Genomic DNA, 15,054 nt, shown 5'->3' on the forward strand with positions numbered 1-15,054 from the left:
ATGGGGACATTCTCTGCACACAGAAGAAAATGCATATGGGACACGGGGGCTCACAGTCCAGAATCTAGAGTGTAACCTTTAAGCACACTTACTAGGAACTTATAGGAGCCCCGTGGCGCAGAGTGGTAAGCTGCAGTACTGCAGTCAGAGCTCTGCTCACGATCTGAGTTTGATCCCAACGGAAGTTGGTTTTAGGTAGCCAGCTCAAGGTTGACTCAGACTTCCATCCTTCCGAGGTCAGTCAAATGAGTACCCAGCTTGCTGGGGGTAAAGGGAAGTTGACTGGGGAAGGCACTGGCAAACCACCCCGCCAACAAAGTCTGCCTAGTAAACATCGGGATGTGAAGTCACCCCATGGGCCAGGAATGACCCAGTGCTTGCACAGGGGACCTTCACCTTACTAGGAACTTATGTGAGGTCAACTTGCCCGATAGGATACTAAACACGGGTTCTTTTTGATGTCTGGCTTCTTTAGCAAGGCATTAAATGGCTGTTTTCCCTGCCTGGTAAGTCCTATTAGGAGACAAAATCGTATGCTTTTGAATGGGTCACTGTCAGACAACGCTCTCTAAGTTTATGGAAGCAGAAAGATCACCCTCTATACCATCATACAAACGAAGGAAAAAGGTAACAATTTGGTTTTAAACTCTACACAGCTGTGAGTACAATTGGCATTTGTAAGAAATAAAGCGAGACGAGCAGTGAGCTTCAGGATACTTAAAAGCTACCAAATCCTGAGCAGAAAAGTCAGCTGCTGCAATCTGGCGCCCGTCATGCAGTCAGCACCATTCAACTCACTACTATGAAAGACAAAACAAATAGTTCATTTGGGTAACTTTATTTCCTCCCCTCCCCCTTTCTCACACATGGAATCATAAACTAGCTGCATTCAGATTTCAGTGCATTTCACAGCAAAAAAAAATGTACAAGGAAATCTCAACAGGTGTGCATAAAACCCCCCAGGTTTCTTTTTTCTATATGATGTTCAGACTTTGTGGGAAATGAATATCCTTATTTAACAATTCTTTGATGCATTCTGAAATTCTTTCCCCTTAATATGGAAGGAAAGAAAAAAAACACTTGACCAGAGCACACACACAGTTCATAACTTTTCATGATAAAGAGAGACCCCACTGTTGACAAGAACCAGAGGGTGACAGATAATGGTATATACACTGATTGGAAGACTACATCAGAAGAAACAGAGTAAGGCACCACTCTTAGAAAAATTAAGGTAGCTTGTAGTAACAATAATGAAAGCCATAAATCAGTACTATTCTTAATTGCCAGCAATTCTTAGACTTCAATAAAATATCTGCATCATAAAAAACAAGGGACATTTTTACCTGAACATTGTTTCCTAATATCAGATTGCAATTGGCTATGTATGCAGTCCCATAGCAAAAACACAAGCCTTTTCAGGTATAGAAAAATCAAAAGTCACAGTCTAATCACTGGGCGTACACCGATGCATGACTTTGAATATACAGACAAGACACTTTAAATCACTTGTCTGGACTGTCTAACACTGACTCTCTGTTTCAGAGAAATGATCCACGAGGAAGGGGTTAGGAGGAAAGAGAGTTAAAGGAAATTAATACAACTTTTTTAAAAGGTTGCATTATTTAGGTCGAGGCCTTCATTTTTATGAGACAGAACATCTTCATGGTATTTACAACAAGAAGCTGCTAAGAGCAGTCTTCTGAGGAAAAAAATAATATGGTGTTGAATTTTTTTAAAAAATTTATTCCCTACCCCACCCTCCTTCTTAGCTTAAGTCAACTCTTAAATATAGAGAAAACCCCACAGTTACAATTCTAATCTATTTAAGGAAGTTTTTAAAAGGCAACTGAGATTAATCACTCATGTTCTCACAGACACACATACATTTCCACTGATAACTTTTTTTTTAAAAGTGTCGTCCTAATCCAGATGGTTCATAACACTGATTCCAAGTTCAACTTCAGAAAAGTCTTCTCTTCAAGTTTTTCAGTGTGGGCAATTCAGAGCAGCAAAAGGTGGCTTCTCTTTATACGGGCGCTGAAGGTCAGAAATGGGCGGCGATCAAAGCACAAATTCCGAAAACTGTTCAGGTATCTCTCCAGAGAAAAATTAACTTGGGCAAAACGGCATAGCAGCTTTGAATGCTACTGCTTATAGGGTCTTTTTAAAAAGAAATTAGGCAGCTTTGCAGGAGGGTGTGCTTAGAAAGAACTCAATAGATAATGATAAAATCTTTAGAGCCATATAAAAAGTTCTGGTGAAAAAGAAGCACATACCTGGCAAGGTTCTTTCTCTTTTGATTTTCTGCAGCTTTAAAGTGCCCTAGCAGTTTTATCCCTTTTATGCTTATTTAATTTTGTGCAATGGTATAAGAATCCCAAAGGACTCTTAGGGAAATACAGCATTTCAGAAGTTGTAGGGATTAGACAAGAGAGAAGAATCATTTTGAAGAAATGCCTTCTAATCTGTTTCCACGGGTTGATCTTGTACGGCAGGCACTCTTTCCCAAAGAGGGTTATAATAAACCCAGCCCTCTCCCTGCAATTCAAATAGAGAATGAGATTACAGATTTAATCATTTCCTGTATAAATTGATTAGTGGTTGCTAACATATACAGTTCTGAGGCTGAAAACAGCATTTGCTGAAATATTAATCTAATTTTTTAGCCAGCACGTGTTTGGAATCTAAACTGGCTGTGGCCAAGGCCCTCTGAATTTTTGCTGTACCTCCCAGGTACAGTTTATACACTTAGTACTACTCGGAAGAGTATCTTCCAAGATGTCCTACAGACTACATCAAGATATGAGAAGCAGAGCACTTCCTCTTTCTCTTGCCATGAAGCTGAGCCAAGTAACTTCCCACCAAGCTTCTGACAGTTTTCCTCATTGCCATCAGGTGGTTCTTCTCACAGATACTTCAAGATACTACTTAATTCCACCATAACAGAAATCTAATCTTGGTGCCAAACCAAAACCTACGTATTCAAGCCATTCCAGAGGGAAGCTAATCTGAAGGAGCTGGTGAAATGTGTTTCAAGAGATAGTTTGCACCTCACAAGGGTAGGAAAAATGTGTTTGGTAAGAGCCTTGCAAACCTAATAAGGAGGGCTTTAAATGAAATCCTAGTACGATGTCAATAACTTGAGATGAAAACACTACAGATTTTCGAAGAGTGGCAACTATGCAAGGAAACATTAACTCATGGGTGAGCCCAGAAACAAAATCCTTGGGGCACATAAACCATGGATTCCAATGTCTCTACACTAAAGGAGGAACTGGAAGTCTTAATACAGGAAAGGGACTATGACCTAACAGACACTTCTGAAATTTGGTGGGATGACACTCACAATTGGAATATTAGGATTGAGGGTTACAACTTGTTTCAAAGGGATAGACAAATAAGGAAGAGGGGAGGAGGAGCATTATAGGTCAAAGATATGAATACTTGTGAGGAAATACATGAATCTGAGCATGGAAGTTCTGTCGAGAGTCTCTGGGTAAAAATAAAAAGAGTAAGAAATAATAGTGATATTATGGTGTGTGTGTGGGTCTGCTAGAGACCACCAAACCAGGCAGAGGCACTCCTAGACCAGATTACAAAGTTCTCAAAAAGACGGGACAGTAGTGGTCATGGAAGATTTCAGTTACTCAAATATGTGTTGGAAGTCCAACTCTGCTAAAAGTGAAAGGTCAAATAAATTTCTGACTTGTCTTGCTGACAACTTCATGTTCCAGAAAGTGGAGAGGGAAACCAGGGAGTCTGCTATCTTAGACTTGACTCTCACCAACAGGGAAGAACCGGTTGACAAGGTGAAAATAGTGGGCACCCTGGGTAGTTGTGGGCACAACTGGGTAGTTGTGACTATGTAATTTGGGAATTTAAAATCTTGGGCAAGGGAAAAGCTGTACATAGTCAGACATATAGGTTGGACTTTAGGAAAGCAAATTTTAACAACTTAAAAGTTATGCTGGGTAGAATCCCATAGTCAGAAATACTTAAGGAGAAGGGAGTTCAAGAAGGGTGGGAGTTTTTTAAAAGTGAAACACTGAAGGCACAATCACACACAATTCCTATGAGAAAGAAAAATGAGAGGAGCCTAAAGAAGCCAGGATGGCTCCATAAACAGCTTTCTAAAGATTTGAGAAATAAAAAAAACTCAGTTAAGAAATGGAAGGAGGGCCTTATAACCAAGGATGAATATAAACAAATAACCAGTGCTTGTAGGGGAGGAGTGTTAGAAAAGCTAAAGCTCAGTATGAGCTTAAGCTAGCGAGAGATGCTAAACACAACAAAAAAGGGTTATTTCATTATGTTCAGAGTAAGAAAAAGAACAAGGACATGGTAAGCCCATTGTGGGGACCAGAAAGTGAAATTGTAACAGGTGATAATGAGAGGGCAGAACTCCTCAATTCCTACTTTTCCTGTCTTCTCTTGCAAAGGAAATGGTGCTCAACATGGCAAGAACAAAACAGATGATGAAGGGAGTTGCAGCCTAGGATCAGCATAGGGTTAGTTTCATTTAAAGAAACTAGGTATTTTTGTACTAAGTCCTCAGGGCCAGATGAATTGCATCTAAGGGTACTAAAAGAACTCGTGGATGTAATTTCTGAGCCTGTCCATTATTTTTGAGAATTCTTGGAGAACAGGTGAGGCAGGCAAATGTTGTCCCCATCTTCAAGAAAGGGAAAAAGGAGGATTTGGTTAACTACTGACCCATCAGCTTGATGTCTATACCTGGAAAAGTTTTAGAACAAATCATCAAACAGTCAGTGCTTCAGCATTTAGAAAGAATGGCTGTGATCACTAAGAGCTAGCATGGTTTCTCAAGAACAAGTCGTGTCAGACTAACCTCATCGCTTTTTTGGAGGAAGTTACTACCTTGCTGGATCAGAGGATGCAGTGGACATAGTTTATCTTGATTTCAGCAAGGCCTCTGATAAGGTTCCACATAATATTCTTGTTGACAAGTTGGTAAAATGTGGTTTGGATCCTATTACTGTTAGATCTGTAACTGGTTGACAGATTGCACTCAAAGAGTACTTGTTAATGTTTCCTCATCCACTTGGAGAGGACTGACAAATGGAATGCCTCAGGGATCTGTCCTGGGACCTGTATTGTTCAACATCTTTATAAATGATTTGGATGAAGGAATAGAGGGGATGCTTATTAAATTTGCAGATGATATTAAATTGGGAAGGGTAGCAAATACAATAGAAGACAGAGCCAGGATACAAGGTGATCGTGACAGGCTAGAAAACTGGGCTGAAACTAATAAAATGAATTTCAACAGAGGTAAATGTAAAGTGCTGCATTTAAGTAGGAAAAATCAAAAGCATAATTATAGGATGGGGGAGACTTGTCTCGGCAGTAGTATGTGCGAAAAGGATCTAGGGGGACTTAATAAACCATACACTGAACATGAGTTAAAAAGACAAATGTGATTTTGGGCTGTATCAACACAAGTATAGTGTCCAGATCATGCGAAGTGATGGCATCGCTTTACTCTGCTCTGGTTAGACCTCACTTAAAGTATTGTGTTCAGTTTTGACCACCACAATATAAGAAGGATACAGATAAGCTGGAACATGTCCAGAGGAGGGCAATGAAGATGGTGAGGGGTCTGGAGACCAAGTCTTATCAGGAAAGGTTGAAGGAGCCTGGTATGGTAAGCCTGGAGAGGAGACGACTGAAGTAGTGATATGATAACCATCTTCAAGTACTTGAAGGACTATCATATAGAGGATGGTGCGGAGTTGTTTTCTGTTGCCCCAGAAGGTCGGACCAGAACCAATGGGTTGAAATTAAATCAACAGAGCTTCCGGCTAAACATTAGGACGAACTTTCTGACAGAGCAATTCCTCAGTGAAACAGGCTTACTTGGGAGGTGGTGGGCTCTCCTTCTTTGGAGGTTTTTAAGCAGAGGCTAGATGGCCGTATGTCAGAAATACTGATTCCATTATCTTAGGCAGATCATGAGAGGGAGGGCAGGAAGGGTTGCATCAGTGTTTGGTTCTCGTGGTCTTTTCTTACATACCCAGGGTAATGCCAATCTTCACTTTGGAAAATAGGAGCAATTTTCTTCCAGGCCAGATTGGCCAGGGATTCTGAAGGATTTTTGTTTGTGGGGGGGATCTTCTGGGCATGGAAGTGTGGGGGGGGAGGCAGTTGGGAATTTCTTGCATTGTGCAGGGGGTGGACTAGATGACCCTGGTGGTCTCTTCCAACTCTATGATTCTATGAAATATTCTGACCATTTAGGGAACGGAAGTGATGTTATTCTTAAGAATGTATCAGAGAAAACTGTTTCAGCAGGAGACAATTTCCTTCTATCCACAGAGAATAGAAACCGAAAACAAAGTGTGGAAATCATAAAAAAAATTATGTATGGATTCCATGTTTGAAGGCAGCTGACATTTTTGTTGAAGAGTCAACATTAATGAAGCTTCATCAGGGTAAACAGCACAGCAACAATCCTCAGAGAGCAGGCTTGCATTCAAAGCTTTGAGCCTGTGTTAGTTACTTACCTCTTTGTGAAAGTGCTTGGTATGCCATGGTGTGCCTGTCTCAGCTCGTAGTCTCTCTTCATTCCTCTGCCGTTCCTCCAATGCCTTCTTATGTTCTGTTGCCTTATCGATGTCCCCTTCCCTCAGGGACTCTGTCACATGTTTCCACAGTTTTCTGTGAATTAAAAAAGCACAACTGATTTTCAAGCTCCTCTTGGCAGGGCGGCATAATGTCAACACTTGTGAATAGGTTACAAGTGAGGTTAACTCACAACTGCTGTCTTCTCTGACAAGGAAAACAGGGGAACTGAAAGAAACCTGGAAGTGTCAGATCCCAGAATCCCATTCCCTCATGTCTAACACTGAACAACTTACACTTAGTTAAACTCTAAATTGTCACCCAACTGAATGTGCATGTTATCTCAACCCAATTCTGAAACATTTAGGTATCTGTGCAAGTGTACCATAACCATGTGGTTAGGACCCCAGGTGGATTGCAGATCCCCTCCTTCTGGGTCACAAGCCCCTATGGAGCAGCATTTTTTTTCCTTTGAGGCTTTTTGGAACTGACTGACACTTGTGCATATACATAGAGAGCAATGGTGCCACAAGTCCTGCCTCTCTTAGCATGCACAGTGAGAGAAGCAGAACAGCAATGCAAGGTCAATCAGTGATGGAGATTATTCCTCTGGCAATTGGTTTATTCCTCACTATGGAACATTTTCAGGTTTTCAACTTTTCTGTACCCAGCTCTCTGGATTTACTACCCATAGTCCTAGCCTTGATTCTGGTGATGGTATAACTCTGGCTTCCCCATCTTCCTGTCACATTACTCTGACATCACATGACATCTGCCATGTGCTTTTACACCAGTGAACCACATGTTTCCATCAGCAGGTTAAAGGTTGGTCCCAGATATGGAAAATTTGGAAACCACTGCCCTAACAGATGCACTGGAATACTACAGCCAACAATTGGCAATGTTTGGTAATGTTTATTACAATCACACCCCAAGTAGGCAATACGATTGAAGATTGAAGAGGTGAATTGTGGACTTCGCTGAACAAGAGAGCATTGCTAAACAAGCTAGGGCATATAGGTATAAGCATAAACAGAATTATTCATGTACAAACCTCATGCCAACACAAACAAAACCAGAGAAATACAGGTAGGGCTGTGCAAACTATGTAAAATAAAAATTTGTACTAATAGACCATAACCTGTACTATCTTCCAGATGCTGTTGCCTGTACAGATGATACAAATCAAGTAAGTTGTAATATATCTATTTTGCTTAATATGTCTTGCTTCCATTAATCAAGGAGAAGAGAAAGACCAGTTCATACATAAGTCCTGCTCCTTCCCTGGTCACCTTCTTGATCACCTTCTGGCACTGATAATATTACCAGGCACTGCTCTCTCACTTGCAAGAATGACTCTGTAGCCCTGAAGCTTTAAAACTTCCTTTTTAAACAACAGAGGGCAAGATCCTTAGTATTCTGAGGTCTGTGTTCAACACCAAGTTTGGTAATTTTAGCATGATGAGCAAGAAATTATTCACCTTTGAAAGCAGAACTGGAATTAATCGAAAGTTACAGTGCTTCTATGAACTGAAGAACCATCTCCATAATCTGCACCTTCAAAGAGTTAGTAATCTAAATTGTCCTTATAAGAGTGATGAAATTAGCAGGAAAGAATCCTATACCCAAAGTAAATTTAGGAGAAGGGATTAATTATAGCAGAGAGCTCCCAAACAGGAATGAACCAGGACTGAGGAAAAGTAAATCAGCATCAACTAACCATGAGCTAAACTAGCTTTAGAGAAACACACTGACCTAGTAGCCTATTCCCAGTTGTAGCTACAATCTGCAATTTTGCCAATTAAGGGGAAAAACCCTTATATTATTTGAGATGGAAGAATGGGGAAAGAAAGAAGAACAATTTATGAGTATAATTTATGAGTCTCAGATGCACATATGCAGTTGAGAAGCTTGTGTGCCATACCCTGCTCACATTCACCCAACTCGTTTGAAAATTTCATTAGACTCTATGGTTTGGTGCAGATATAACACTCCAACCTAAGGTCTGCACAGACCTTAACCACAATTAATCCTAACTAGATTCCCTCTAAACCAAGGTTTGTAAACCAATTTTAAACCTTGGTGGCTAAGGGAATGTTAATCATCACTGAAGATGTTTAAAGTTGGCATAGAATTAACCTGTAACCATGGTAAGGCCATTGTGGAAAGGGGAACACACTACACATTCTAGATAGGAACACTGCCTAGAACATGCATGTTCCCACATGGAGGTCCCTGGCCTACTGTCTTCAACCTGCCAAAGTCCCTGGCAGTCTAGGCCACAACTACTACACTCTTGTTAGGTAAAGAGGTATCTTCTATTTCCAAGCATGTATACAAAAAATCTACTAAAAGCAACCAAAAGTTCTTTTTAACATCACAATAATTACTTGTGACCCTACGCATCAGCAGCTGTTCTTAAGAAAAGTACAGTAAATCCCTTATCTCCTTGGGAAACTACATTATGGTTTGACCTACACATCAATAAAAATGAAGTGGGAATCAGCTGGTAGAAGGGTCCTTACCCCTGTTCTAAGTGTGATCATTTCCAAATACATGGAAGTTTTCACATGTGAAACATTCAAAACAGGCTTCCGCCATCAACAGTCTGGAGTGGTTCAATCAATTTTACCTCGGCATTTTACTGCCTCAATTCACCATCATGCACTGATCAGACCACTGACAGAAACATCAATACAATTTAATTGTAGGCACTTAAAGGAGTATTTAATATGGGTTAAATATAAAAAACACATGAATGTCTATTCCTACCGGGACTCAAATGGACCTTGTTTCTCAAGGGGCCGTACTCGTTTTCTTGTCACAGACAGCTTTGCCAAATCCATGCATTTTGTGTCGCCATTGCTGTAAGTAAATTCAAGGACACTATTCCACTCTCCTTGCACTCTACAGACCACAGTGTTGGTAGAATTCTGCTTCACCTCACCAGTAACTCTAGAAAACAGATGTTAAAAGTGAAAACTGAGATAAGAGTATGTTAATCCACCCTGTGCCCTCAGTTAGGGTGACTTCACATCAGATAAGTCTAGCTTTAAAAGACAAGAATATACCCCTCCCCCCAAAAAACTGCATTTTTGAATGCTTTTACATCATTCACATATTTAATTCTAGGGGCAGGGATATGAGATCTAGGCTTGTAAATAATATGTGCAGTCATAATTTGGTTATTGGGCACTGGCAAACTACCATTTCTACAGCAAGCCATGTGCCTAAGCAGAGATTACAAGCTGATTGTTCCTACCACGGAAGGAACAACCCTGTGACTTGGTGATACAAAGTTCCTTCTCCATCCCTTATTTGACATTACACTACTAGAAAGAAGTGTGAAGTGTTATCAATATGCAGAAAAGACCAATTTCTATTTTTCATTTTCACCTTCTGTAAGTGAGATAATGTTATCATTGAATGCACTGCCTTAAACTGGTAATGGACTGGGTGAAGCTTACTGTGTGCAATTTTGGTTGCTGTATCTCAAATAGGACATCACACCGCTGGAAAGAGTACAGAAGAGGGTAACCAAATGGCTAAGGGTTTGGAGCACCTTTCCTATGAGGGAATAAGAGACTGGGACTTTTCAGTTTTAAAAAGATGACTGAAGGGGAACATGATGGAAGTTTATAAAATTATGCATGGGGCAGAGAGAGTGGATGGGGAGAAAGTTTCTCCCTGTCCTAAAATATTTGAACTTGGGGGCACCCAATGGAATGCACTGGCAATCAGCTCAGAACAGACAAAAGGAGGCAACGGGTGGTTAGAATGTGGAATTTACTGCCGGAGGATGTAGTGATGGCCACTGGCATAGATGGCTTTAAAAAGGGAATTCAACAGATCAGTGGCTACTAGCCATGGTGACTACAGGGAACCGTAATATTCAGAGGCAGTAAAACCACAAATACTAGTGTCTGGGAGGCAGCCTGGGAGGGCCTCAGCCTGTTTGGCCCTCCATGGCAACTGGTTGGCCACTGTGTGAGACAGGATGCTGGACTAGATGGACCACTGGTCCGATCCAGTGGGGTTGTCCTTAAGTTCTTAATCCAGACAACACAAAAGTGAGAGCACAGTGGACCAGTTACAAAGGGAAAAGGGCTCTCTTAGATGGGAGAAGAGGTAAGAGGACAGGAGATGGTAATGTTCAGGTAAGCAAAGCAAGAGTAGGCTTATTTTCAAGTCCATTTAGAATTTTTTTTAAAAATAATGTTTTTTACTGAGCAGTTTTAAAAAAATTGTTTCAAAAGTAACTGTTAACACTAAGCAGGAGGAGTCATTCAGCATAACCTCTTTTTCTATGATGCAACCATTTTACGTTACGAAATGTGTATGTGTGTGTGTGTGTGTGTGTGTGTGTGTGTGTGTGTGTGTGTGTGTGTATATATATATATATATATAGTAAAGATTTTTAGTTGGAAAGAACTACATCATAACAGACTTGCACATTTAACTACATAGTTCAGCAACTGATATTCAAGTACAATCAGAAAAAGTAGCTTAACTGATATCGGATTCTCTCTGACAAAAAGATTCAGAATTTTTGTTTCCGGTTCAAAGCTAGTCAAAATTCAGTCCTATCCTTCAGGCTTTCAAAGCGAAGAACAGCTTAAACTGGATACTGCCCCACAACATGACAAAAATATGTACTGTACAACAGCACTGCAGGTGTCCGTCCCCCCTCCCCCTGGTGACTGGTTGAAAGACCCCTATGAACTCTCTATTGCTGTTCATTGTGACCTCAATTATACCTGGCCTGTAATACGCTAGGTTTTAGGTAAAATTCCCTGAAATCATACATTCACTTTCAGCATTTTGATTCTAAGCAAAGAAAAATCATACAGTACTCAGCCAAAGTATCATTTCAGCTCTGGCATTTCGGTTATGGACAACAGAAGCAACTCTGCTCTTTACATGGCTGATGTTTAATAGTAAGGGTCCCTGAAAAATCTATAGTAACTATTTGTCACAGCAACATCAGCAAGCAGCAGGGCCCCCATGAAAACATTTCCTCTTGTTCCTAAGGCTAGATGAAAAGTCCGCCCAAAGACCTGATTCCAAAGAAATACACCTAGGTCCATATGACACTGCAGCAAAAATATAGAGCTTCCCTCTCACTGAGCCTCTGCTAAGCGTCACAGTACAAACCAATCTGCAAAAGTCTAGCTTCTAAAGCAAGATTGTTTTAAATCTAAAATATTTAAAGTTCAGTTATGAATATTTACAGTACATCTACTGTGGAGTATTACCACGGCATGATTGGTTTCCAAGAGGTAAGTTGCACAGTGGATACATGAAGCTGCCTTATACTGAATCAGACCACTGGTCCATCACAGTCAGTATTGCCTACTCAGACTGGCAGCAGCTCTCCTGGGTCCCTTGTAGAGGTCTTTTGCATTAGCTTCCACCTCATCCTTTAAAATGAAGATGTTGAGGACTGAACCTTGGACGTTTTGCAGGCCAAGCAAATTCTCTACCAATGAGCCACAGCCCCTCCCCATTTGTTTTCCTTTCCCCCTATTTTGCTTTTGAACGGAATGGAAACTAGGGTGTGTGTTTTTTCCTTGTTACCAAGATTTTGGTCTTGAAAAGCACTTCCTAAGCAGAATAAAAGTCATTTTAAAATTCTGGTTTTATGTTTTTAATGTAATCTGTTTTATGTATTTTATTAAAATTGTAAGCCACCTTGAGCTTCATAAGGAAGAAAGGTGGCTAATTAAAATTTAAATAAACAGGAGTTACCAAAGCTACAATTTTTGACTTGCATAGGTCAGCTACAAAATCAAAGCACACAATCTAGCATTCCAATTCCAGTGCCCTTCTCAAAAATGTTAAAGAGAAACACATTAATTGGAATAAGAAAGTTTCAGCGCTGGAGATGACTGAGAAAAGAAACACCTACCGATGAAGCTTGCCACCATAGAATGGTTTGGTATGGAAAGTAATACTTGCAGAGTATCCTGTTTTTGCACAATTAATATTGACTTTTCCTCCTAGTTCTACCCATGGAACGGTTAGAATTGACCGAGCATATGCACAAGGCAGAGAAAATGTGTATTCCTCTCCATGTTCCAAGAGACTTAGAATACCTGTCAGACAGAGGAAGATCAGTATCAATGAATACAATAATACAAACTGGAGTGATGGAGCAGAAATCTTAAATATACAACACTTATGACAGGATGGTAGCTTACAGGAAGAATGACTAAATCTCATAATATCTTTCAGCATCATTAAGGCAGGACAAAGAATAGTCTGTTAGCACTGTGAGCCTGCATTCAAATTCATATAATTTATTTGTCAAGACCACCGTTATGTGTAAAGCCACCAAATAAATTTACACTTCAATAAATTGTAGGAAGACTCATTACAAAAACTGCACGTTCTGCTTCAGATTCTGATGTGCTTTGAAAGCTCGTGCTCCTTCTCATTCCTGCAGTTTGGGAAGCTGCATCTGTACTATCAAAGCAGCAACTTTCTTATAGCAGTATTGCTCCCAAACTGATACAGGTTTTACTTCTGAAACATACAAACACACACTAACCATTAAATCCTTTGAGAGATTACCACCCAATTGTGCATTCCCAATAACTAAAAGATTATAGTCTAAACAGACACCCCTTCTCCAGACTGACAGGAATTTTCCTTAAATAAATGTGATGTTCTTGTAAGGATAACCACCAATAACTGTAAAGAGGTGACTTTCTTTTTAACTTTAGGAGTAAAACTAATTAGGTTCACCTCCACCAGGTTTCTCTAGACACAAAATAATCAAGTTTTTTCTTATGGCATTTTCTAAGCCCCCATCCCCCCAACCAACCCATTTTAGCCATTTCAAAACTCTGCTCTCTCTCTGTGCTTTATTAACTACATTAGCAGTCTAACTCATGTATGCACTACCTAATATTACGTATAAGACATAAACTAAATCTAGTTTTTTATGTTCCACTGAAGACATTTTGGCTCTTATGTAGGGTTATTGTTACAGATATGGGCAGTCAAAAGAGAAGTTTGTATACCTGAGATACTGTGCCTAGTGTCTAAATTAACCAAAATATTTAAGGCAAAAACAAAAAAGAAAAAGTGAAGACTCCTAAGCATTACATTCCTTGCTCATTTCAGCACAGCCCTTTGCAAACATTTCTCCCATGTATAAAATCTTCGTAGTTCAGAAGTGGACAACACCAGGTTTGCATGAGCTCCCCAGAGAAGCTGAGAAGTTAATCACAAGCTCTAGATGCTCTAAAAAAAGTCAGAACAAGCTTTTAATAATTTGTTGGAACAGGTTTGATCAAACCTGAGATTAAGCAGAATTTTTTGTACAAAGACTTGTACTCCAGAACTTGCTTTATACAGGCATGAATTTCTAGTCTACACATTACAGAAATGGGAAGTGCTTAACGGCACCATTTCCCACTTACCTTCACCAACCATCGTCACTCCTATTGACATTCCCAGGAATTTACTTTTTGTCCAGACATGAGCATTAACACACATTTTTCTCTCTGCACATTCAGCATAAAACCCTGAGACTGGAGGATGGTGGGACACTTGTTCTGCTACAAATTTGACTGTGTAACAGTCCGACTCTGCTTGGTCCTGTGACTCTTCTGAGACAGTCACTTCCTCAGACAGGGAATGAGATGAAGAGTTACTGTTTGTGTCAGATGGTACTTGGCTCTTGGCCATTTTCCATGAGCAGTGAAACGTCTCCCCAATGATTGGATTGTAGGGCTTTTTCGCAATCGCCCCTTTCCGACCTTCATGAAAGGAAGTGAGGTAATACTCAACAAAGCGGATCATCCTCTCCTCGGGGCTAGAGCCACTTGCAATTGCAAGGAAGAGGTCCGGATGGGACATGAAGTCTGCATACATCTCCAGCAACGAGCGTTTCTCTAAAATAAAAGTAGGAAGAACCACCTGAAATTAAAAGAGAGAGATTGTTTGAACATTATTCATCAATAAACCTTAGAGGTTTTTAAAAAACAACCCTGCTATAGGGGTGTATCTAAACTAAATTGGAAATTTCCACCAATTCTCCCTTCTGGCAGCAGACGTCCTATCATGTCTTTCCTTAGCGTACACCCCGTTCCCCAGGAGCAGCATTTAATGCAGTGAGGAGACAGGAAAGTTCCATTCTGCTGATGGAAAGTTTAGTCTGGATCAAGTCCATTATTTGCTAATTCCAGCAACATAAAGACCAGTCAAATTATCAGTGACTGAAAGCTCCAGTGTTTCTCTTAAACAGATACCACTTCCATATATTTAAGGTACTGCTACATTATCTCGGCTTTTCTGATTTGGTTAAGGGCATTTATTGTGCCGCCCCTTGCGAGGTAGCCACACTACCTTTATAATGGGGAAACTGCAGCTGGAAGACAGCTACTGTCAAAACAGAAAAATTAATTAGGCAGGTCAGCCTCCGAAAAGAAGTAACAAGAGTAGAGGACAACACTGGTGTAG

The 15,054-nt window shown here is 40.3% G+C and overlaps 1 protein-coding gene across 1 annotated transcript in view; it reads right to left on the bottom strand.

The window, feature by feature from the left end:
• Positions 1-2,302: 2,302 nt before the first annotated feature.
• The window catches only part of OSBPL11 (oxysterol binding protein like 11), a 68,385-nt gene continuing 55,633 nt past the window's right edge, over positions 2,303-15,054 (bottom strand). Inside the window, exons 9-13 of the mRNA XM_056861505.1 lie at positions 14,013-14,511; positions 12,494-12,680; positions 9,358-9,540; positions 6,528-6,681; positions 2,303-2,541 (exon numbers count right to left, since the gene is read on the bottom strand). Of these exons, the coding sequence (XP_056717483.1) occupies positions 2,464-2,541; positions 6,528-6,681; positions 9,358-9,540; positions 12,494-12,680; positions 14,013-14,511 (1,101 nt within the window). The 3' untranslated portion in view covers positions 2,303-2,463. The remainder of the gene's footprint in view (positions 2,542-6,527; positions 6,682-9,357; positions 9,541-12,493; positions 12,681-14,012; positions 14,512-15,054) is intronic.

This window comes from Euleptes europaea, chromosome 15 (assembly GCF_029931775.1).
Source record: "Euleptes europaea isolate rEulEur1 chromosome 15, rEulEur1.hap1, whole genome shotgun sequence".
Taxonomy (NCBI): Eukaryota; Metazoa; Chordata; class Lepidosauria; order Squamata; family Sphaerodactylidae; genus Euleptes; species Euleptes europaea.